Source organism: Alnus glutinosa, chromosome 11 (genome assembly GCF_958979055.1).
Source record: "Alnus glutinosa chromosome 11, dhAlnGlut1.1, whole genome shotgun sequence".
Classification (NCBI taxonomy): Eukaryota; Viridiplantae; Streptophyta; class Magnoliopsida; order Fagales; family Betulaceae; genus Alnus; species Alnus glutinosa.
The window spans coordinates 20,737,814-20,760,359 of NC_084896.1; the positions used below are offsets into that span (position 1 = coordinate 20,737,814).

Consider the following 22,546-nt stretch of genomic DNA (forward strand, 5'->3'; position numbering starts at 1 on the left):
CCAATCACAAGTTCGGTTCGTACCTATGACACCTAATCCTATATATTAAATTGAAATTGATGTATAGGGTGGTCATCAAACGTACAGATCATGCAATAATTAGTATTAGAAAAATATTATTAGTTATTATTAAATATTAATTATTTAAACCGATTTATTGATCTGGCTTCCACTCTTAACACATTTTTTTAAAATAAATTAGTAGATTCTTCTCCAACACAAAACACATTTTACAAAATATTACTACAAAAATAAAATAGAAAACATTTTATAAAAATGATTAAATACATATTTGGTACCTGTTAATTAAAAATTTTATTTTTTAATACTTCAGTTTCAATTTGCATCACAGATGATATTTGAGTTTTGGAAAAAGACAAACTTTGTAACTTCGTCTATTTTTCCCATCCAATATTTAACGGTCTGCCCTTGACAAGTGACACAATATAAAAAAAAAAATTAAAAAAATAGAAAATAAAAATCTTTTGAAAATTAATAAAAAAAATTAAAATGAATAAAACTTAAGAAAATTAAAATTAAAATTAAAAAAAGGGATGGCTCAGCCACCTTAAAGTTTTTAATATTTTTATTTTTATTTTTTTTAAGTTTTATTAAATTTAATTTTTTTAATTAATTTTTAAAAATTTTTATTTTTATTTTTATTTTTTTTATATTGTGTCACGTGTCAAACCTCAGGGGTTGACACACATGACAGAGCGTTAAATATTAGACGGAAAAATAGATGAATATACTAAGTTCATCTTTTTCTGAAACTCAGATACCATGATGCGAATTGAAACTAACGTACTAAAAAATAAAAATTTTAAACCACAAATATCAAATATATATTTAACCCTTCTAAAAAATAATTATCATGAGTGTTTGGCAACCTTACAGTAGCTGCACCCAAAAACTTTTTTCTATCCTACATATATATATATATATATATATATATATATATATATATATATATATATTACCTACGTTATAATGTCATTTAAAGTTTTAAATTACGTGACGCCATATACACGTATTATAAGATCTAATTAATTTGCACCTTAAAATAATTCTTTCTTGGGAGAGAATCCTATTCCACCTTAGAGTGGATAATCTCGCTACTTTATTAATTGGTGCGCGGATACACAATGCTCTAGAAAGTTTTGGGCCAATAGTTTCTCCAACATGTATATATATATTTTATTTTATTTTTTTTTCCCGAACATTCTCTAAATTAGAAACCACCCCAAAATGGGTAGAATGCGCCCTAGGTTTTGTTAAATAACGTGTCATTGATCTACAGGTTTGGAGACTTGAGCCGCCTAAGTATTCTGCTATTTCTACAAGCCTAAGAATCCCGGGCAGTCTGGAAAGTACGAGTCTTCCACTCCCCTCAAACTCGTTCAGTTAAAATAACCTTGTACTCGCTCTCTGGTTGTGACGCTTGTCCACAGCAATTGTCTCTGGCTAGCCTCTCACTCCCCAGATTCTGTCACAGCGCTTTGCACCCATCCATAGGTGCTTCCTTACAAGTGTCAACGTGGGGAGGCGGGTACTCTTTTTTCAAGCAATTGCGACAGTACACTTTGGAGCTGATGTCTGAACTGTACAATGAAACCACTTGATCAGAATTGAAACGCTATGTTTCCTTAAATAAAGACCAAAGACGTTTACTTCCGATAGAACCACTTTCAACCTTCCATATAAAGCAAAAATTTGCATCACATAGCGAATCTCAGGTGATTGCTCTCTCTCTCTCTTGTCCCATACTCCATTTAAGATCAAAATAAGTAAGCTCTATTTTAGGTTCTCTCCATATTTTTGCTGTATTCCTTTCTTTTAGGGGACATTTTGGGGTTTTTTTTCCAGATTATTTCTAAATTTTTAACTGAAAAGATTATCTTAGGGTCTTCAATGTTTCTTGTTTCCTTTTGATGTTCTGGGTATTGAGCTATCTGTGAACTCTTTTGTGCCGATCTGTGTGATAAAAGGAGCGAGGAAACCCCAAGGATTGTAAGAAGAAGGCGATGGGGAGAGGGAAGATAGCGATTCGAAGGATCGACAATTCCACAAGCAGGCAAGTGACTTTTTCAAAGCGAAGAAATGGGTTGCTTAAGAAGGCTAAGGAGCTCTCAATCCTTTGTGATGCAGAAGTTGGGGTGATTATTTTCTCCAGCACCAACAAGCTATACGATTATGCCAGCACAAGGTTGGGTTCTCTCTCTCTCTCACTCTCTCTCTCTCCTTCTATATTTCTCTTTCTACAAATAAAGTTCTAAATCTTAATTTGCTGATAATTCATTGATGCTTGTTGTGATTCAAGTCTTTCCACCAACGTTTGTTTGTTATATCCCTTGGATTAGTTTTTCTTATAGCTTTATACAGCCAAATGGTAATACTTCAAATAAAGAATTTTCATTAAGATTTACATCAGAATACATATATATATTCTCCATAAAATATATTGAGGTACATTTCGCAAACAAAGATTATGCAAGCTTTCCTCTTGAATGTCCTTAAAGATTGATATGCATGCATATTCCATGCAACCATCGGTCTTGTTTCAATGATGAAGAAAGTAGAACTTGAAATTTTAAGCTACTTCTGTCCAAGTTCATTGAGGTATCATCTAATTGGGTTTCAATAAAGATGTACACCTTAGCGTAATGAGATCCAGTTAGAGAGCGCATGAGTCATTGATCTAACTCATGAAATCGTAAATAGTAAGTAACTAAATCTAGATTGTGAAGCAGATGGTGCAAGTATATATCTAAGTATATATGTCCATTAAAGACAATCATTTTCAGGTAATTTAATGTCCTAACAAAATCTAGTGTATTATTTTGCTGGAAAGAAGAAATAATACTTTGATTATACTGAGCTTTTTAATTAAGTAATGTTGTTTTTGAAAACCACTTTCCAAAATACTAATATTTTTATTCCTTCATGGATACCACATTGGGAAAACCGTTTTGAATTTTACATTTTATTTTTTATTTTAAGAAAACCCTATTACAAAGAATGAGTACAAGAGAGTACATAGATATTTTCTCAAGCTTTCAGTCGAACAAAAATGCATGCCTTATATGTTGTAGAAAGGTTTCCCTCCCCCCCCATTGTTTGCAAAATAAAGTTCAACTAGGAGTAATCCACTAAGGAAAATAAAAGACATACATTTAAAGCACATATGATATTATACAATTTCAAGCCAAAGACTACTGTAAACTAGATCAATAAATTTAAGTTATCATAATGATTAATAAAAAAGTTAGACCTAACACAATATAAAATCAAATTTCTGTCTCTTCCTCTAAAAGTACTGCCAATAAAGATCCTAGAGATAAGAGAACATCGCAACCCAGTAAAAGAAACAAACACTTTAGAGAGTTGAAAAGGATATTAGAAATAGTGAGTGTGATTTAACAAGATAAGAGAACATCGTAACCCCACTACGTACCAATCAATGATATCAATGCCATCATCGCCACTACAATCATCAGTACTGTCACGATCGGCGCCATCACCCTTAGTTACTAGTATATATATCACTCAACACTTCGGTCACTAACGCAAAAGTCCTAGTCACTATAGATGGCCTGGAATGACAATAATCGTGATGATATAACAATAAATATATGATTAAAAAAATAAAATTATAAAACTTGTTTATAGTAGGCTTGGCAATTCGGGTTGCCATGTCAACTCATCGGGCTGGTGTGTCAACCTGTTTAACTAATTTGATAAAAAAATGTGTCACTAATGCGTCATAAATATGTCATAAACAGGTTGATGAGTTATGAACGAGTCATAAACAGGTTGGCGGGTCATAAATGGGTTATAGCCTAAATCTAAACTCTATATATTCTTGTTATGTTCATGTTGGATTCGTGGGTCGTGTCAAAATTGTCAAGCCTAATTTTTAGTGATAATTACTAAATATATATGAGATGTGTTTGGTGTCACTCGCTTGCACATTTCTTTTACAAATTTACCATTGAATTTGCGGAACCCACGTGTGAGTTTCACAGATTCAATAGTGGATTTGCAATTTTGCACATCTCTTATATGGAGATGGACAAGATATATGTAAGAGAATGAAACTAAAATTTCTCAAAATATATACAAAGTCGCATAAAGTTGTTTTATAGTAAGTTGCTTTAACAAAATAATGGCACAGATACAATTAGGAATTTCTCAATTCATATCTAATCTATGACTTTTTTAATAGTTGCTTTGGGTAATCCATGGGTAGTAGAATTTACCTCCCTTCTAACGTGGCAAATTTTGCCAACTATACATACAATTAAGCACCCCTCCTATGTCATCAATAATTTATCCGTACCTGCTCCACTTTCGTCCTTGAGATGTCATATCATTTATAACTGGATCACATCGCCTTCCAATAAGATCTTCCGTAAGACCAAGTCTCTGCAAAATTCTGTTGCATGTAGGGTAGCTAATGCCTCGGCCGCGACAAGCTCAAGGTTCTACAATTTGGTCAAGCTTCTCACTGCGAAGACATAGACCTCCTGAGCCTTCACTATGATTCTCATACCCAACCGCCTATTGGTCTTCTCAACCGCAACATCTCAGTTTACCTTTTGCAGGGTTGCTGGAGGGGCTTTCCATCTGTTATGTGTCATTTCCCCATACTCTTGCTACTGTCATGCTCCTTTGCATTCGCCTTCTTGAGTTCATCCAAGGACTCCCTCGTCCCTCGCACCACTGGGTTAGGGTCCAGAAACTCCCCCCATATATTACTGTATTATGTTTGAACCGTTTTGTCCTTAAAATTATAACAAATAATTCAAATTCTTCAGTATTGCACTTGCTAACCATGCCCTCCACTACCTATAAAAAGTCATCCTCTACAAGAGCTTTTCTAATTTTTTATTTTTTCCATAGACTCCCCATACATCCATAGCGGATGGGCAACTCCAAAGAATATGTAATATCTTTTCTCTATCTATTCCACAAATAGGACAAGAGGATTCCTTTCAATACCTTGTTTCATCTGGTTCTCTTTGGTTGGAAACCTTCTGAATGAAATGAAAGAATTAATCATCTATACCATTTGAAGAAAGGATATATTTTCCTTTGTTTTTGAGTTTTTTTCCAAGATTGTATGAATCAAGTGGTGTTATACATCATGAAAAATGCTACATGTACTTCCAAGCGTATACTCCTTAAGGTGCTAGAAAAAATTACCATTGAATCCAAAATTTAATAGTGATCCATCCAAAATATAATGATAGTTTTCACTCTCACGACATGAAGGGTGCACTTCGGAGTACATATAGCATTTTTCATATATCTGTTAGAGTATATGATAAGGATAAAAATCCTTATTATAAATGAGAATTGGATTACGTACCCTAAATTTAGGGATTTGAATAGGATTGGATTACGGAAATTGAGGAATTTGATAAGCGTTGAATAACCCTAAATGAAGGGAGTTGATTATTAGGATTAGATTAGATTTAAATAAATTCAAATCAATTTGTATGCTGTATAAATGGAGCATCTTGTACACAATCATATCAAGTAATAAAGTTACAATATAGCCCTATAGGGCTCTACCCTAGTGTTGGACATATTTGTCTAGCACCGAACCACCTGTAAAATTCTTTGTCTCTATTTTCTCGTATTTCTTCACAGTCATTGGTTAACGCAAATTGTAGGTCTCTATTTCTCTTATTTCGTTAAGAGGCATTGGCTCATGCTAGCTAGTGTTCATCCTGAATGGCCCTGTGGACTCCAACCTGTCTCTCAACAATATTTTTTTTTTTTTTTTTGGGAGGGTCTTTGAGATACTCTCTCCTAACCCTCTTCAATCAAGCCAAATTGAATAAATATATTCAAATCATTTGTAAGCTCTATAGATAGAGCTTCTTGAATAAAATCATATCGATCAATTAAGCAATAAAACCACAAGGTAGACAGGTGTCTAACACCAAACCATACATAAAATCTTGTTTCTATTTTTTTTCTTCTTAATTCGCAATTCTTTTTATGTTTCCATAGTCTTATGAATTTTTTCAATATATATCATCCTTTTATTCTTATCGATCTATGGTATACATTTAGAATACCAAGCATAATTACTGCAGTCCTTCCACAAAACCAATTAAGGACATTCAATGACGGTTATTTTTATCTTAAAATTGAAGTTCACCTAGATATTAAGCATTTTGATATATGCATAAACATCGTTTAATAAAAAAATATAGCGAGAGAGAGAATTCCGTTAAGCCCAAATTCTGTTTAAAGTTACTATTTCTAATTCACAAATTATGATCTTCCATGAGTGGCAGTCGCCATTATTAATAAGGTATTGTCAGAATGGTACTCAAATGAAAAAAAAAAAAAGAAAAAAAAAAAAAGAAAAAAAAAGAAAACTGGCCGATCAGATAGAAAGTTTAATCGATTGTACGTATTGTGTTGGTCTCATTTTATTTGGTTTTGTTCATTATATTTTAAATCAATTTTTCATTGAATTGGATTGAATAAATAGCTCTATTAATCACCTATTTTGTTATTCATAGATCGGAATCTTCTATAATTAAAATAAGGAATTGTGAGGTTTACTACCTGTTTGAATTGCGAGGTTTACTTGCCTTAAACAGGTAGGTTTCGCACCCCAAACTGTCTGATACAACTAGTAGGTTTCACACCCCGTCTTTCTATAAGCTATCTAAATTGTATTTCCCTATCCATTTGATTTTTCTATCATCATTTAACATTATTATATATATATTTGGTTTATTTATTCTTTTATTTGTTGTTGTCGATGTACATGTTTTTCGTTTTCCTCTTAAAGTCCAACGTGCATGTGTTAGAGACTAGATGATGTGATAGAAAAACTGAATGTAGCCATGAATTAGGCAAAATTAGCAAGTAATGGGTCCTAAGTATTTTTTAATTTCTTTATTTACTCGTTCGTCCCAACTTGCTTGGAGGTCCTAAACTATGTCAAACACGACAAAATGGCCGCCTAATATGCATGCATGATAGGCAGCATTTAGTAGGGGATTAATTGTACGTTACTGAAGATTGTGCCGTTGGCATATATAAGACAAATTTGACTACTGCGAGCCTGTACACATGCCGGTGATGACAAAAATATCAACCTTTTAGTGGAGGAAGTGATCAATACTTAGCAAAATGTTTTGGAAAATTCTCCCGTCTTGGGAAAGGCTAGCTCGCATCATATCATATATTCCAAATGATCAAGATAAGGAATGCTCGCTTTTTCACACAAGTCTGGAAGCACTTAACTTGATCACATCATTTGTCATGTCATTTTGCTAGATCACTGATTTGGAGAGACTCCTTTTGGCCCCTAAACATGCTGAGTTTTTAGGACATCTTTATGGTGGATTGGGTTCAGAATCATTTTTGTTAAGGTGTGGGTGACTTAAAACTCATCATCATGGTGGCCCCACGTGTTTCTTTACATTCCTTTCGGTATTGGTTAGCAGAATCTTTACACGTCCTATTTGGTTTTGTATTGAAGCTTGCTTCGTTGAGTCCTCCTATATAGGTGTAGGAGTATTGATCGACTTTGGTTTTATATAAAGTTTAGCCTTTAGGTGAGACTGTGTGCAATAAGAGAAAGAGTAGCGCCGCATGCCAAGAAAAATAAAGAAAAGCCTTGAGTTAGTTTTGCTGCAAGCTTTGTCTTTGGGTCTTGTGGTGCCGCACCGTGCGCACAGCCAGATTTATTTTTCTTCCTGGTTTTGGAAGAGTGAAAACAAGAGAGAAGAAATAGAGAAACCAGTTGCCATCTCTTTCCATCGAAAGAAGAATTTGTATTTTTGTTTTTTGTATTCTATTTTGGGGAATAATCTCTATTGTGTGATCAGGGGCGGAGCCAGCCCCCCCAAGTTGGGGGGGCCAAATTGAAAAAAAAAAATTTGGGGGGGCCAAAATTTGAAAAAATAATAAATTTTGGGGTAAAATTTTAATTTTTTTAAAACTTTTTTAAATTTTTTTTTTTTTTTTGGGGAAGAACCTTGAGGCTTGGGGGGGCCTGTGTGTGATAGTAAGATTTTGGTATATTGGGACTTAAGGTTTTGAGTGATTTCTCTCTACTATTTTTGTACTCCATATTCATAGTGAATTTCTTTGTGATTGCCTCCGCCAATGGACGTTCCTCACATTGAGTGAACCACTTAAATCTTGGTGTCTTTTGTTCGGTTGACACTGTCAAAGATCAGTTGCCTACAACGTTGTGAAGGAGAAGACCATATCAGGTACAATGGCGGCTTTGTCAGGTATGTATGAAAAATCGTCTACTAACAACAAGTTGCATCTAATGGAGAAGTTATTCAATTTGAAGATGGAAGAAGATACTTAAGTAGCGCAGCATCTAACCAAATTGAATACGATCACAAATAAATTGTCGTCTATGGAGATTGATTTTGATGATGAGATCCGCGCATTGATTGTTTTAGCATATTTGCCAAACAGTTGGGAAGCCATGAAAATAGCTGTTAGCAATTCTACAAGAAAAAGTAAACTCAAGTATAAGGATATTCGGGTTTTAATTCTAAGTGAGAAGGTGCACAGAAAAGATTCTGGCGAAGCCTCAAGTTCTTGTTCTGCTTTAAACCTTGAGACAAGAGCCAGAGGTAAGCAGTCTCCATCTAAGTCACGATTGACATAGGGTGAAAATCTCTGTCAGATGTAAAAGACGTGGAGTGTTATTATTGTTATAAGAAATGGCACTACAAATGATTTTGCAAGCTAATGAAACAAGACCTGGAAGATAAGAAGAATCGGAAAGGTTCCACAAATTCAGTCAATGTGGCCAATGACAAGGCTGATGACAGTGAGGTTAACGGAGATGTTCTTTAAATTTCCTCAAGTACAGATTCTCTTATATATAGACTATGGGATTTTGGATTGTCAGGATACTCACTAATGTTAGATATGTTCCAAATCTAATGAAAAATATGATATCCTAGGCACATTGGATTCTTTGGGCTATGGTTATTTAGCCAAAGAGAGTTATGAAAATAACTAAAGGTGCTATGGTGATAATGAAGGGTAAGAAAATTGGCAATTTTATACAAGTAGCTCGGGAACACAATTACAGGTGGAGTTGCAGCGTCCACTTCGGCAATGAATAGAACACTGCTAGAAAAGGCAAGATGCATGAAGTTGAATGCAAGATTGCCAAAGAGTTTCCTGGGCTGAGGTAGTTAATTATGCATGCTTTGTTACCAGCTGATCTCCATCCACAACGATTGACTTCAAGGTTCCAAAGGAAGTATTGTAAGATAAACCGGTTGATTATTCTGTGTTGAGAATATTTGGTTGTCCTACATACGTTCATCTGCAAGGTGGTCGAAATTAGATTCAAAGTCAAGAAAGTGTATTTGTCTTGGTTTGGAATCTGGTGTTAAAGGCTATAGGGTATGGGATCCAGTCTTAAAGAAAAAGATTTTTAGCAGAAACGTGGTGTTTGATGAGGCCTATATGTTAAGGAAGGGTGAGGATGAAGCATCGACTGACAACCAGAAAGGAAAATGAGTTGTGGAGTTAGAGCTTGATGAACATCGTTCACTCACGGACGAAGGTGATGACGAAGAATCTTCAAGAGACTCAAAGCACCAAGAAGAGCCTTATTCTTTAACAAGAGACAGAGAGAAACGTGATCGAAAAGCATCAGAAAGGTATGGCTTGGTTGATATGGTTTCTTGTGCTAAGACAGATAGTAGTAGAGATCCATTGTCTGGTCAGGATGGTATGCCGAAAGAGGTGGAGTCACTACAGAGACGTAAAGCTTGGGAGTTGGTAGAATTATCCAAGGGAAAGAAGGCTAAAGGGTATAGATGGGTCTACACAAAGAGAGAGTCATCAGAGAAAGCTATATGGCCAAGAACTGGTAGAGAAGCATGGTGGTCTGTCTAAACTAGATCATATGCTAACGTTCAAGAAACGCTTGGACCTGAGTGGCACTTATAAATTATGATTACCCTTGGGGGCAATGGTCATTGGCATACTGAGAGGTGATTGTTAGAATTGATAGGTTTCAAGTCAAGGTGGAGATTATTAAGGTGTTGGTGACTTAAAAGCCATCATCATGGTGGCCCCCGCATGTTTCTTTACATTCCTTTTAGTTTTGGTTAGCATACTTTTTACAAGTCTTATTTGGTTTTGTATTGAAGCTTGTTTCGCCGAGTCCTCCTAGGTGTAGGAGTATTGACCGACTTTGGTTTTATATAAAGGCATGCTTAGCCATTAGATGAGATAGTGTGTGCAATTAAAGAAGAGTACAACCCCATGCCAAGAAAAATAAAGAAAAGGCTTGAGTTAGTTTTCCTGCAAGCTTTGTCTTTGGGTTTTGTGGTGCCGCACCGCATAGTGCCGTATTAATTTTTCTTCTTGGTTTTGGAGGAGCCAAAACAAGAGTGAGAAAGAGAAGGGTGTTATAGTGAGAGAAAAAAAATAAATAAAGAGACCAGCTGCCATCTGTTTTCAACAAAAGAAGAGTCTGTATTTCGATCTTTTGTATTCTCTTTTGGGGAATAATCTCTATTATGTGATAATGAGATTTGGGTGTATTGGGGCTTTGAGTTTTGAGTGAACTCTCTCTACTATATTTGTATTCCATCTTCATAGTGAATTTCTTCATGATTGCCTTCGCCAGTGGACGTACCTCATATTGAGGGAACCATTTAAATCTTGGCCTCTGTTGTGATTGCTTATTTTTGCTTTCTTCTTATTTTTCACATCACACAGGCATGGAAATAAGATAATTTTCCTAACAATTTTGTCTTCTTCTCAATCTCTCAACATTGCCCGGGATGAGAGCCATCATTTCTATCTCCTTGCAATTACTATATATAGCTTTAGATCTCATTCTGCTCACTACGAACAAAGCGTTGCTTGAATCCATCGCCTCGAATGCTATTTCTTTAGCTAGTCAATAAAAGCTGCCAGCTTTGAGCATCTTCTATTGTAGTATGACTTGTATTTATTAAGTCTTGCATGTGGGACCCACGACATAACCTTTAATTTTCTTGAGTGGGATTTGTAGAAACGAATTCTTAACAAATTGGAACTCCTATTCTTTGACTACTTGCATTCCGTTATCTTGTTGTTGGATTCAAGAAGTAGCCGACTTTCAGCTCTTATATAAAGGACTTTGTTTCAACCTTTGCATAGCAACAAAGAGAGAAAGGGCATGAATGCAATCTCGCCTTGGTTTCTCACAATTTGAAGTGTCGTACGTTCACAACTTAGAGAATTATAGAAGATTTTACCTTTGGTGTGTTAATTCTCTTTTGGGTGAGAGTGAGATTTAAGCGTATTGAGGCTTTGGGCTTTGAGTGGTTTTTTCCCTCTTACTCTTTGTACTGTATCTTTGATAGTGAATTTCCTTCGAATCATCTCCGCTAGTGAATATAGGCTTGTTAAGCCGAACCACTTAAATCTTGGTGCCTTGTGTGACCGATTTTGCTTTGTTTCTTATTTTTTTTCGCTTCTAACTGGATCTAGGAAATATGATTTATTTCCTAACAGTTGATATAAGAGCTTTTGGTTCGAGTGGAAGCGATGGCAAGACAAGAAGGGAAGATAGGAACCGAAAAGTTTGACGGTAAAGATTTTGGGTATTGGAAGATGCAGATCGAAGAATATATTTATGTGAGGAAACTAAATCTGCCTCTAGATCTTTTGGGGGAGAAACCTGACAGTATGGAGGATGACCAATGGCAATGGGCTCTGCTTGATAGATAGGTGCTAGGAGTTGTTCAATTAACACTGTCAAGATCAGTTCAGCACAACGTTGTGAAGGAGAAGACCACAACGGGTCTAATGGCAACTTTGTCTTATATGTATCAAAAGCCGTCGGCTAACAACAAGGTGCATATAATGAAAAAACTGTTAAGTTTGAAGATGGCAAAAGGCACTCAGGTAGCGCAGCATCTGATTGACTTTAATACAATCACAAATCAACTGTCTTCGGTGGAGATCAACTTTGATGACGAGATCCTAGCGTTGAACGTTTTGGCTTGTTTTGCCTAACAATTGGAAGGCCATGAGAATGGCAGTGAACAATTATGCGGGGAAGAGTAAACTCAAATATGAAGATATCCAAGATTTGATTCTAAGTGAGGAGGTTTGCAGAAGAGATGCAGGTGAAACCTCAAGTTCTAGTTCTACCTTAAACCTCAAGACAAGGGATAGAGGACAAGAAAGAAACTCTAGTCAGGGTAGATCAAAATCCAAAAAAGGTAGAAGCAAATCAAGCTTATGACGACAACCAGAATGTTGGAACTCTGGCAAGACCGGTCACTTTTGGAGTAATTGCGGGGAACCAAAGAAGAAGAGTGAGTACAACTTTGCAAATGTGGTGACAAAAGAAGTGCAGGACGCCCAACTTTCAAAGCAGAGTAGTGGTGTTCCTCCTAAAAAATTCAGTTCATCATGAACATAGCAGCTTGGAACGTGAGGGCAAAAAAGCACCTAGAAAACAAAGGGAGGTAAGCGATTCCATTTGCTCAAATAATATTCCGTTGATTGTTTTATGCGAAACTAAAGTGCTTTTGGAAAAGGCTGCTAGAAAAAAAATCCAAGTGGTGTGCTAATTGGATTGATTATTGGGTTTTGGACTCAAGAGTCTGCTTTCATACTAGAGTGGTCCTTGAAAGCTTTGAGAACTATGTTGCTAGAGATTTCGGAAATGTGTATTTGGCTGATGGAATAAAGTTGGATTTTGTGGGCATGAGAAATGTTTGCATTAGAGTAAAGAGTGATTCGGTATGAAAGTTGCAAAAAGTCCGATAAGTACCGGAGCTGAAGAAAAATCTTATTTCAATGGCACAACTTGATGATGAAGGGCATGCCGTTAACTTTCACGTTAGTAAGTGGAAGGTCAGCACGGGAGCCAGGATTTTGGCTCATGAATATAAGACTAGAACTCTCTATATGACCACAAATATTAGGGACATAGTTGCTATTGCAAATGCAAGTGCTGACTCAAAGACTTGGGCATATGAGCAAGAAGGAGATGCAAGTGCTTTTGTCCAAGGGAAAACTACCAAAACTAAAATCACTTGAATCTGATATGTGTGATGGTTGCATTCTTGGGAAGCAGAAGAATGGTAGAACAACGAAGCCCGGAAAGTTGGAGCTAGTACAAACAGACTTATGGGTTCCCTACCTAGTTGCATCCCTTCGAGGTTCGCGGTATTATATTACTTTTATTGATGACTCAAGCCAAAAGTTATGGGTTTATTTCTTGAAAAGTAAATCTGAAATGTTTGAGACTTTTAAGAAATGGAAAGCCATTATTGAGACTGAAATGGGCTTGAAGTTGAAGTGGTTCAGGTTAAATAATGGAGGAGAATACGAAGATGAAGGGTTTAAAGAATTTTGTTCAGCAAATGGGATTAGGATGGAGAAGACCATTCCTGGGGCACCACAGCAGAATAGCATGGCTGAGTGCATGAACAAGACCCTCAATGATCGGGCTAGAAGTATGAGATTGCACGATGGGCTGCCAAAAAATTTATGGGTTGATGCAGTGAGCACCAGAGCTTACTTGATAAACCAAGGACCATCAGTTCCCTTGAATCACAAATTACCTGAAGTGGTCTAGAGCAAAAATGAGGTAAACCTTTCTTATTTGATAAATTTAGTTGTGTATCTTATGTTCACATTGATTTTGATGCTCGTGACAAACTAGATTCTAAGTCCTGAAAATGTTTTTTCGTTGGATATGCAGATGAGGCCTTTGGTTATGGGTTTTGAGATGATCAAAACTTAAAAATCATTAGAAGTATAAATGTTATTTTTAGTGAGCAAGCTATGTACAAGGACATGTTAACTGCAAAATATGATGTTATAGAGCTGGAACCTAAGAAGTCTGAGTTAGTCAACTTAGATAAGCTTTCTGAAGGTACAATGCAGGATAGGGATCATGAAGTTGAGGAAAATGCATATCCACAGGTTGAACAGGGAACACCTACAACTGCTATCTAAAGGTCTTCCAGAAACATTAGACCTCCACAACGTTTTCCACCCTCTATGTTCTATATTTTGTTGACTGATGGTGGTGAGCCAGAAACTTATGATGAAGCTTTGCAGGTTGAAAATTCAACAAAGTGGGACTTAGCCATGAAGGATGAGATTGACTCATTAATGACTAACTAGACATGCGAGTTAACCAAACTACCAGTAGGGAAGAAGGCTTTACATAACAAATGTGTGTACAGGATAAATGATGAGAATAATGGTAGCATACGCTACAAGGCCAGATTAGTTGTGAAGGGTTTCCAACAAAAAGAAAGTGTTGACAACAATCAGAGTGGTATTGGGAATCGTAGCAGTTAGATGTGAATGCGACATTTCTTCATGGTGAGTTGGAGGAAGATATTTACATGCATCAGCCACAGGGATTCAAAGTTCAGGGAAAAAAGAGTATAATGTGAAAAATGAGAATGAGCTTATATGGCCTGAAACAAGCTCAAAGACAATGGTACAAGAAGTTTGATAGCTTCATGTGTAGTACTGGGTTCACGAGGTGCAACGCAGATCACTGCTATTATATTAAGAGTTTGGAGAACTCTTATATCATCTTACTATAATATGTGGATGATATGCTCGTTGCAGGGTCCAGTATTTAGGAGATTAACAATCTAAAGAAAATTTGTGAGAGCAGTTTGGAATTAAGGATTTGGGAGCAACAAAACAAATCCTGGGTATGAGTCATCAGGGACAGGGCCAATGGTACACTAAAGCTTTCACAGGCAGAGTATGTGAAGAAGGTTCTTAGCAAATTTAGCATGGATGAAGCTAAATCTGTGAGCACACCTTTAGTTGGTCATTTTAGACTAAGGATCAGTCACCTAAAATTGATCAGGAGAAGGCCTACATGAACAAGGTACCCTGCACTTGAGCTATCGGTAGTCTAATGTACACTATGGTTTGTACAAAACTGGATATTGCACATGTAGTGAGAGTTATGAGTAGGTACATGAGTAATCCAAGAAATTCCACTAGGCTGATAAATTCAGGCTTCTCGGCCTTTGACTCTATACTTGCTAGATCTGTACTTGAATCATTCTTATACATAGCCCTTTCATTAAAAATAACATTCATACTTATAATAATCTTTCGGTTTTATTCATCCCAAAACCTATACTCGAATGCCTCATCTCCATAGCCAATGAAATAGCATTTTCTAGACTTAGCATCTAGCTTGCTATAAGAATCAGATTCAACTTCCAAGTGTGAAAGATTTACCTCCTTTTCACTCAAGACTTCTCTAGGTAGTCTATGATCCAAAGGGACTAAGGGTCCTTTGTTTATCAAGTAAGCAACAATGCTTACAGCATTCGTCCAGAAAGTTTTTGGCAGTCCAGCATGCAACCTCATACTCCTTGCACGCTCATTGAGGGTCCTGTTAATGCTTTCAGCCATTCCATTCTGTTGTGGCGTTCCCAAGATAGTTTTCTCCATCCTAATCCCATTTACCGCATAAAACAATTTGAAACCCCCATCTTCGTATTCTCCTCCGTTGTGTGATCTAAAGTATTTCAATTTCAAACTAGTTTTTGTCTTTATCATGACCTTCCACTTCTTAAAAACTTCAAATACATCAAATTTAAGCTTTAAGAAGTAAACCCATATCTTCTTGCTTGAGTCATTAATACATGTAACATAGTACGCTAGCCTCCAAGAGATGCCACTGGGGAGGGACCCCACAAATCCGTGTGTACCTGGTCCACTTACTCTAGCTTGGGTGCTTTGCCAACTTTTACGAAACTCACCTTCTTCGACTTCCCTAGGATGCAGCCTGCACACATGTCAGACTATCCTGACCTCAGTTCTGGTAGTTTTCCCTTTGACAACAGTGCCTTCATCACTTTCTCGCTCATATGCCCAAGCTTTAGATGCAACAATTTTGAATTGGCACTAGCATCTACAATAACAACTGTATCTCTAATATTTGTAGCCATACAGAGAGTACATATCTTGTATCCATGAGCCAAAATCCTGGCTCAAATGCTAACCTTCCACTTACCGCCATGGAAGTTAATAGAATGTCCTTCATCATCTAGTACTTGTCACACTGAAATCAGGTACTTCTTTAGTTCTAGGACATGTTTGACTTTTTGTTGTTTCCATACTGAGTCGTTGTGGACTCTAATGCGAACATCACATGTGCCCACAATATCCAGCGCCGATTCATCAGCTAAATGTATTTCCTGAAATCTCCAGCAACATAGTTTTCAAGAATTTTACGGATTGCTATGGTATAAAAGGAAGATCCTAAGTCCAAGACTCAAGAGTCAAAAGGACTGTCAACAAAGAGAAGTAGGGCATCCTGCACTTCTTCTGTCATTAATCCTCATCAATCTTCTTCTTCTTCTTCAGTTCTTTGCAATTCTTCTTGAAGTGGCCTGTCTTGCCACAGTTCCAACACTCAGGTTGTCGCCCAAACTTAGATTTGCTTTTACACTTTATGGATTTAGATATGCCCTTCCCAGAGTTCATCTCTAGCTTGACCTCTGCCTTTTTCTTCAAGGTTTAGGGCTGCATCAGAAGTTTCACCAGCATCCTTCCTGCGGACCTCCTCACCAAGAACCAAATCCCTGACGTCTTCATAACTCAGTTTACTCTTCCATGCAGAGTTACTCATAACCATTCTCATGGCTTCCCAACTATATGGCAAAGACGCCAAGACGATCAACGTGTGAATCTCATCATCAAAATATATTTCCATCGAGGACAATTGATTCGTGATATTGTTGAATTCATTGAGATGATGTGCCATTAAAGCCCCTTCCACCATCTTTAGGTTGAACAATTTCTTCATCAGGCACACTTTGTTCTTAGCCGATAGCTTCTTATACCTGCTCGACAAAGTCGCCATTAGAGCTGTTGTGGTTTTATCCTTTGCAATGTTGTGTGCGATAGATTTTGACAGTGATAACTTAATAACTAACAAGGGCCTTACTATCAAGTAGAGCCCACTCGCTATCATAATTGTCATTGGGTTGTTCTCCCAAAAGAGATTGATGGAGGTCCTTCCCATAAAGAATATCTTCAATCTACACCTTCTAGTACCCGAAATCTATGCCACTAAATTTTTTGATTCCTATCTTTCTCTCTTCTGCAGACATCACTCCCACTTAAATCAAAAGCTCTGATGCTAGTTGTTAGAAAATTAATCCTATTCCAAGACCTATGAGATACGAAAAATAAGAAGAAAGTGAAATGAAAGATTTTTTAGGCAATCACACAAGAACATAAGAATACAAGATTTACGTGGTTAACCATTGAGAGCTAAGTCCACAGAATTGCCGTAGATTTCACTATGATGGAGAAATAATACAAGAGACTTTTAAAATCTAGAGACATTGATTAAACTATTCAACTCTCAAACCCCCTATAGAAAACCTCTATAGAAAACATAGAAAAGACCTCTCAATGTTTCCACAGTTTTCTCATAACAGCAGAGTCTCATAACAGGTCTTTAAATATAAAATTGGAGTTTTTCAGGTGGTTGTGTCCGGACGCCCTCCAACGTGTCCGGATGAGACTAAGGTTTCGAAGCTTCATACCCCGCGTGTCCGAACATGCTGACGCGTTGTCCGAACATGGCTCAAATTGGCACTCTCTAGAACTGCTGCTCGGATGGGCTCAACTGCCTGTCCAGACGGGCCTAGCTTACACCCACTATTTGGATTTCCTGTCCAGATAGGACAACCTGCTGTCTAGAAACTCTCAAGAGAATATAACACATTCGACATAATATTAGTGACTAACACCAACCCATAAATAACTCTAGGGTTAGAGACCAAAAAATCAACTCTTAATACTTAAAGAAAAATCTATGTTTTAGTTCATACCTTGAATAATCGAAGTTTCAGCTTACGAATCTCCAACTCGTAGCTTAGAACTTCCCAATAGACAATAACCCTAAAGAAATTGGAGGATTAAGTATCACATTTAGCAATGTAGCTCAATTTGAGGAAAAATTAGGGGGTAATTACCTTTTCCCCCCATGAACTATCGGCTTGTGTCATTTTGCCCCCACAAACTATCACTTCGACCAAAAAAGAGCATCAAACTACCATCTTTACACACTTTGGCCCCTTCCGTCAGTCTAATTCAGGCAAAGACTTAAATGCTCTAACTCAATTTAAAAAATGACCTAAATACCCTCATCTTAAAAAAATAAAAAAACCTAAAGGAAAAGGGGGTGGTGGCAGCCACCCCCTGAGATGGCAGGGTGGCCTGCGATCCACCCCAGAGGTGGCCGGAGCCACCTCAAGGGGTGGTTCGTGCGCCACCCCCTCCATCAAATGGGGTGGCTGCTTAGGTTTTTTTTTTTTTTTTTTTTTTTTAAAAAAATATATTAATTTTAATATTTTTTATTAATTACTGTAGAGGACATTTTGATATTTAAATCAAAATTAACGGTAAAAAAAATGGCATATTCCATCCAAGTTAACAGGGTTCCCTGACGGAAGGGGCCAAAGTGTGTAAAGATGGTAGCTTGATGCTCTTTTTTGGTCGAAGTGATAGTTCGTGGGGGCAAAATGACATAGGTAGATAGTTCATGCGGGGAAAAAATAATTACCCCAAAAATTAGGGTTTATGACTTTACCTTGAAACGATCGGTCTAAACAGAGTTCTAACGCCGAGGGTCATGATTATGGTGTTAGAATTAGCTTTGGACGCCTCTAGAGATCACAACACTAGGGTTTGAGCAAACCCTAGGAGAGCAAAACCAAGCTTTGGGCATGTAGAAGAAGAAAGGATGAGAAAATGAGTTAAAATTCGTATTTCAACTATTTATAGTCAGTTTCTGACTTCACCTTTTGGATGGATAAATGGCCCATTCAAATGCCCCTCATGAAGTTCCCAAAATTCCTTCAGAACATGCCCTGTTCGAACAGATAAATGAGCATGTTTGGACGCGAAAATATAACTACATGTTCGAATGAAAATGGAACGAACCCACTATAACGCGCCGTTCGAACAAACATGGAACGCGAATGGGAGCCCACTGTGGCACTCCAGTTCAAATGGAAATGGAACAATAGGCTATTAATGGCAGATTCTGAGGTTTTAGCCCTGGCAACTCCAACCCCATTCAAAAAGACTTCATAAACTACTGGTTAAAACATAGGACCATATGATTAGCCTTGAGTGAGAGATTGAGTCTAGAGAAGACAAGAGAAGTGGTAGGGTTGATGTTGGAGATGATAAGGTGGAGTGTTTGTAAGATTGGGAATGGGTCTAAGTCGGGGTTTCTGAAGATTGAAGGGTAGGGGGGGAGTGAGTTTGTCAAAAATGAGATTTATGTCCCATGGTATAGAGGCAATGGTATTATTGGAAGCTAGTTCTGAAGAAAGAAAAAGAGCGAGTGGTATGTTGGTAATGGTGATGGAAATGGGAGGAGAGGTAAGTGGGTTTAGAGGGAAGGAGATGAGTTGAAAATGATAAATGTTGAGGACTTGAAAAAGAATGTGCAACATTCAGAGCTGTTAAGACCATTCTGGGTATTTTGTATAGTAAAACAAAAATATTTATGACATTTCACATGCATTAATAGGATTAGTTTGGTCAATTAGCCATAATTGGTAGAGGCTATTTGAAAATTTTGTTAGAATATAAGGTTAATTATCTCCCTCTTTAAATACTAGGGATAATACAATCACTTGTTACAAATTCTCAAGATAGTTCAGTTATTTCTTGTCAAACATTAGAGGATATTTGGTTATTGAACGCATAAAAATAAGTACGATTAGCTCATTTGTTATTTGGTAAGGATATATAGGACAATTTGGTTATTTTTGTCACATACCAAGGGTAATTTTCTGACGCTACGGCTTTATACAACAAGCTTGTAAGTGAAAATCTACAATTTCGCATGTGACATTACGACATCAGAAATAATAAATCTCACAACGGAATATTTTTTTCTTTAAAATAATAGGTAACCTTCACATAACACATTGGAGCTTGCTGAACATATATAAATTAAAAGAAATATTAACATTGTACTGTTACATCATAAAGATACACTAAGTGCATCAAATAAATGTAAGTGTCACAAGTGGCACATAGGCAAACATATTTATACATTACAAGAGATATAACCTTAGAGAGTCATATTATACATAACCAAAGGAAATAGAATAAACATCAAATAGTAGAGCTAGCACATCAAGGTCTAGCAAAAGCAGCCAGTAGATGGTCTCATCAATGACCACCAAAATCTAAAAAAGGGTCCTCGCCCCTCATCCTCCATACCTGCATCAAGGTCTATGTAAATACGGCATTACCATATTTAAATAAGCAAACAAGTGAGACCATTGCTTCAATAGTATAAGATTACTAGTTTATTATTGTTGAAACAAGTGGCTCACATTCTCTTGGGCATAGACAGTAATACGAGAGTACCAGTAAAGTGGGCCAGTTGGAAGAGCAAAGGGGTAGCACTAGATGGTAAGGTTGCAGAGGAGGTGTGGACTGGTAATGAGGTAGATTACTTTGGTTTGAGAGTATTTGGTTGTCCAGCCTATGTTCAAATTCCTAGTGAAGAACGATCAAAACTTGATCCAAAGTTTAGACAGTGTGCCTTTCTCGGATACGGGAAAGGGGTTAAGGGTTACAAGTTGTGGGATCTAAAGGCAAACAAAGCAGTGATCAATAGAAACATGATATTTAGTGAAAACTTCATGTTGAAGAGTACTCAGGGTGAAGAGCAGCAAGTGCCAAAAAGCAGTAGCAGTAATAAGCAGGTGGTGCAGGCGGAGTTAGAGACTCCTATGCAGGAGAACAATTCTCAGGATATACAGACCTCTACTTCAGAAGTTGAGGAGTAGCACACTATAGCCATAGATAGACCCAGACGGACTATCAGGCCACCAGCCAAGTACGATTTCAAAGACATGGCTTTTTTTGCTCTTGTTATCAGCAGCGGAGACCCTACTACTTTTCAAGAGGCTGTCAATAGCCAAGATAAGGGTAGATGGGTGGGTGCTATGGCGGAGGAGAAGGAGTCTCTACATAAGAATCAGACATGGGATTTGGTAGAGCTTCCAGAGAGGAAGAGGGCCATAGAGTGTAAATAGGTGTTCAAGAAAAAGGAAGCAGTATAAGAAAAAAAAAGGGGGGGGGGGGGAGTTTAAGGCTCGCTTGGTAGCAAAGGGTTACTCACAACAAAGTGGTATTGGCATTGGTAGCTCATTATGACATGGCACTGGAGCAGATGGATGTGAAAATTGAAATTGACTTCTAAAAGTAAATAGCAAGTGTGTGCACAAGTGTTAACAAAAATAAGCACATCGAAAAATAAATGACACAAGGATTTTTGTTAACGAAGTGGAAACTCAATCAAGAGAAAAACCACTCCGGGGCAGCCAAACCGAGGAATTCCACTATTCAGAAGACAAGACTAGATACAAGATAGTAACACTCACATATACCCGATGCAGTGGTCGTACCTTGCTCTCTAACGTGTAACCCAACACGAACGTCTCCTAACCAGGTCTCCTACCTGAAGGGGTCTTCAATGGAATCCTTTACCTTAGGGCAAACCCCTAAGATAGACTTCAGTTTATAGCGCAGCAACAGCACACTTGCAATGGCTTCAGAGGAAAAATAACGTCTCTAAGCACTTGTGGAATTCAATACTGAATTCTTGCAGTTCTCAATGCCCAAGGGCCTCTATTTATAGGCTGAGGTACAGAATGGGCGATTGCTGTAATATGTACGGATGCCGTCCGGACGGTAAACCTGGGCCGTCCAGACGGACAATTGTGCGACAGGATTTTTCGAGAATTTTGCTGCAAATCTTTCCTGTTTGAGAGCCGCGTCCGGACGGTGAGACACTGTCGTCTGGACGGTCGCACGTCCGCTGCAAGTAATTTCCATATAAGGCTTCGCGGGTCCGGACCATGGGGGATGAACGTCCTGACGGCTGAACTTCAACACGCAATTTTCATATCTGCTATGTGCGCGTCCGGACCATGATAGGCAGTCGTCTAGAAGGTTGAAGTCGAATCAGCAATTTCCATATTAGTTGCACGCGCTTCCGGACCAAAGCTAACTGAAGTCCGGACGGTGATATTTGAATTGCGATTCTTACCTTATGTATGAGCGCGTCCGGACGGGAATCTACGTCGTCCGGACGGTTGAAGCAATCTTCCCTTAAATTGAACTTGGAAAGAATCCGAATCTGATCGATCACTGAGAGGCGTCCGGATGGGCTGTTGAGACGTCCGGACGGATACAGGCTGAAACAGTAGCTTCTCGATACAGTAGAGGTCTAGACAGAAAATGTATGTTGTCCGGACGGATGATGCTTGGTGTGTCTGGCGTCCGAACGGTATGACACGTTGTCCGGACGGATGGAACAGTAGACAGATGGGGGTCCGGACGGCTGACAAGGAACCGAAATCTTCGATCTTTCACGCAGTGCAGAGTCTTCTGAAAGTGTTCTGAATAGTGGAATCCCTGTTTACAGCATCTTTACACACACAAGTGATTTTGTCCAGAATGAGGCCAAAATACT

The 22,546-nt window shown here is 37.7% G+C and overlaps 1 protein-coding gene across 4 annotated transcripts in view; it reads left to right on the plus strand.

Moving 5' to 3' along the window:
- The first annotated feature begins 1,346 nt into the window (after positions 1-1,346).
- The window catches only part of LOC133881932 (MADS-box transcription factor 23-like), a 49,033-nt gene continuing 27,833 nt past the window's right edge, over positions 1,347-22,546 (plus strand). Inside the window, exons 1-3 of one of the 4 annotated variants that reach the window (XM_062321010.1) lie at positions 1,347-1,787; positions 1,989-2,206; positions 6,543-6,623. In XM_062321010.1, coding sequence (XP_062176994.1) covers positions 2,025-2,206; positions 6,543-6,623 — 263 coding nt within the window. In that variant the 5' untranslated portion in view covers positions 1,347-1,787; positions 1,989-2,024. Of the gene's footprint in view, positions 1,788-1,988; positions 2,207-6,542; positions 6,624-22,546 lie in introns of those variants that run through there. The other 3 variants (XM_062321009.1, XM_062321011.1, XM_062321012.1) reach the window with 3 other exon arrangements.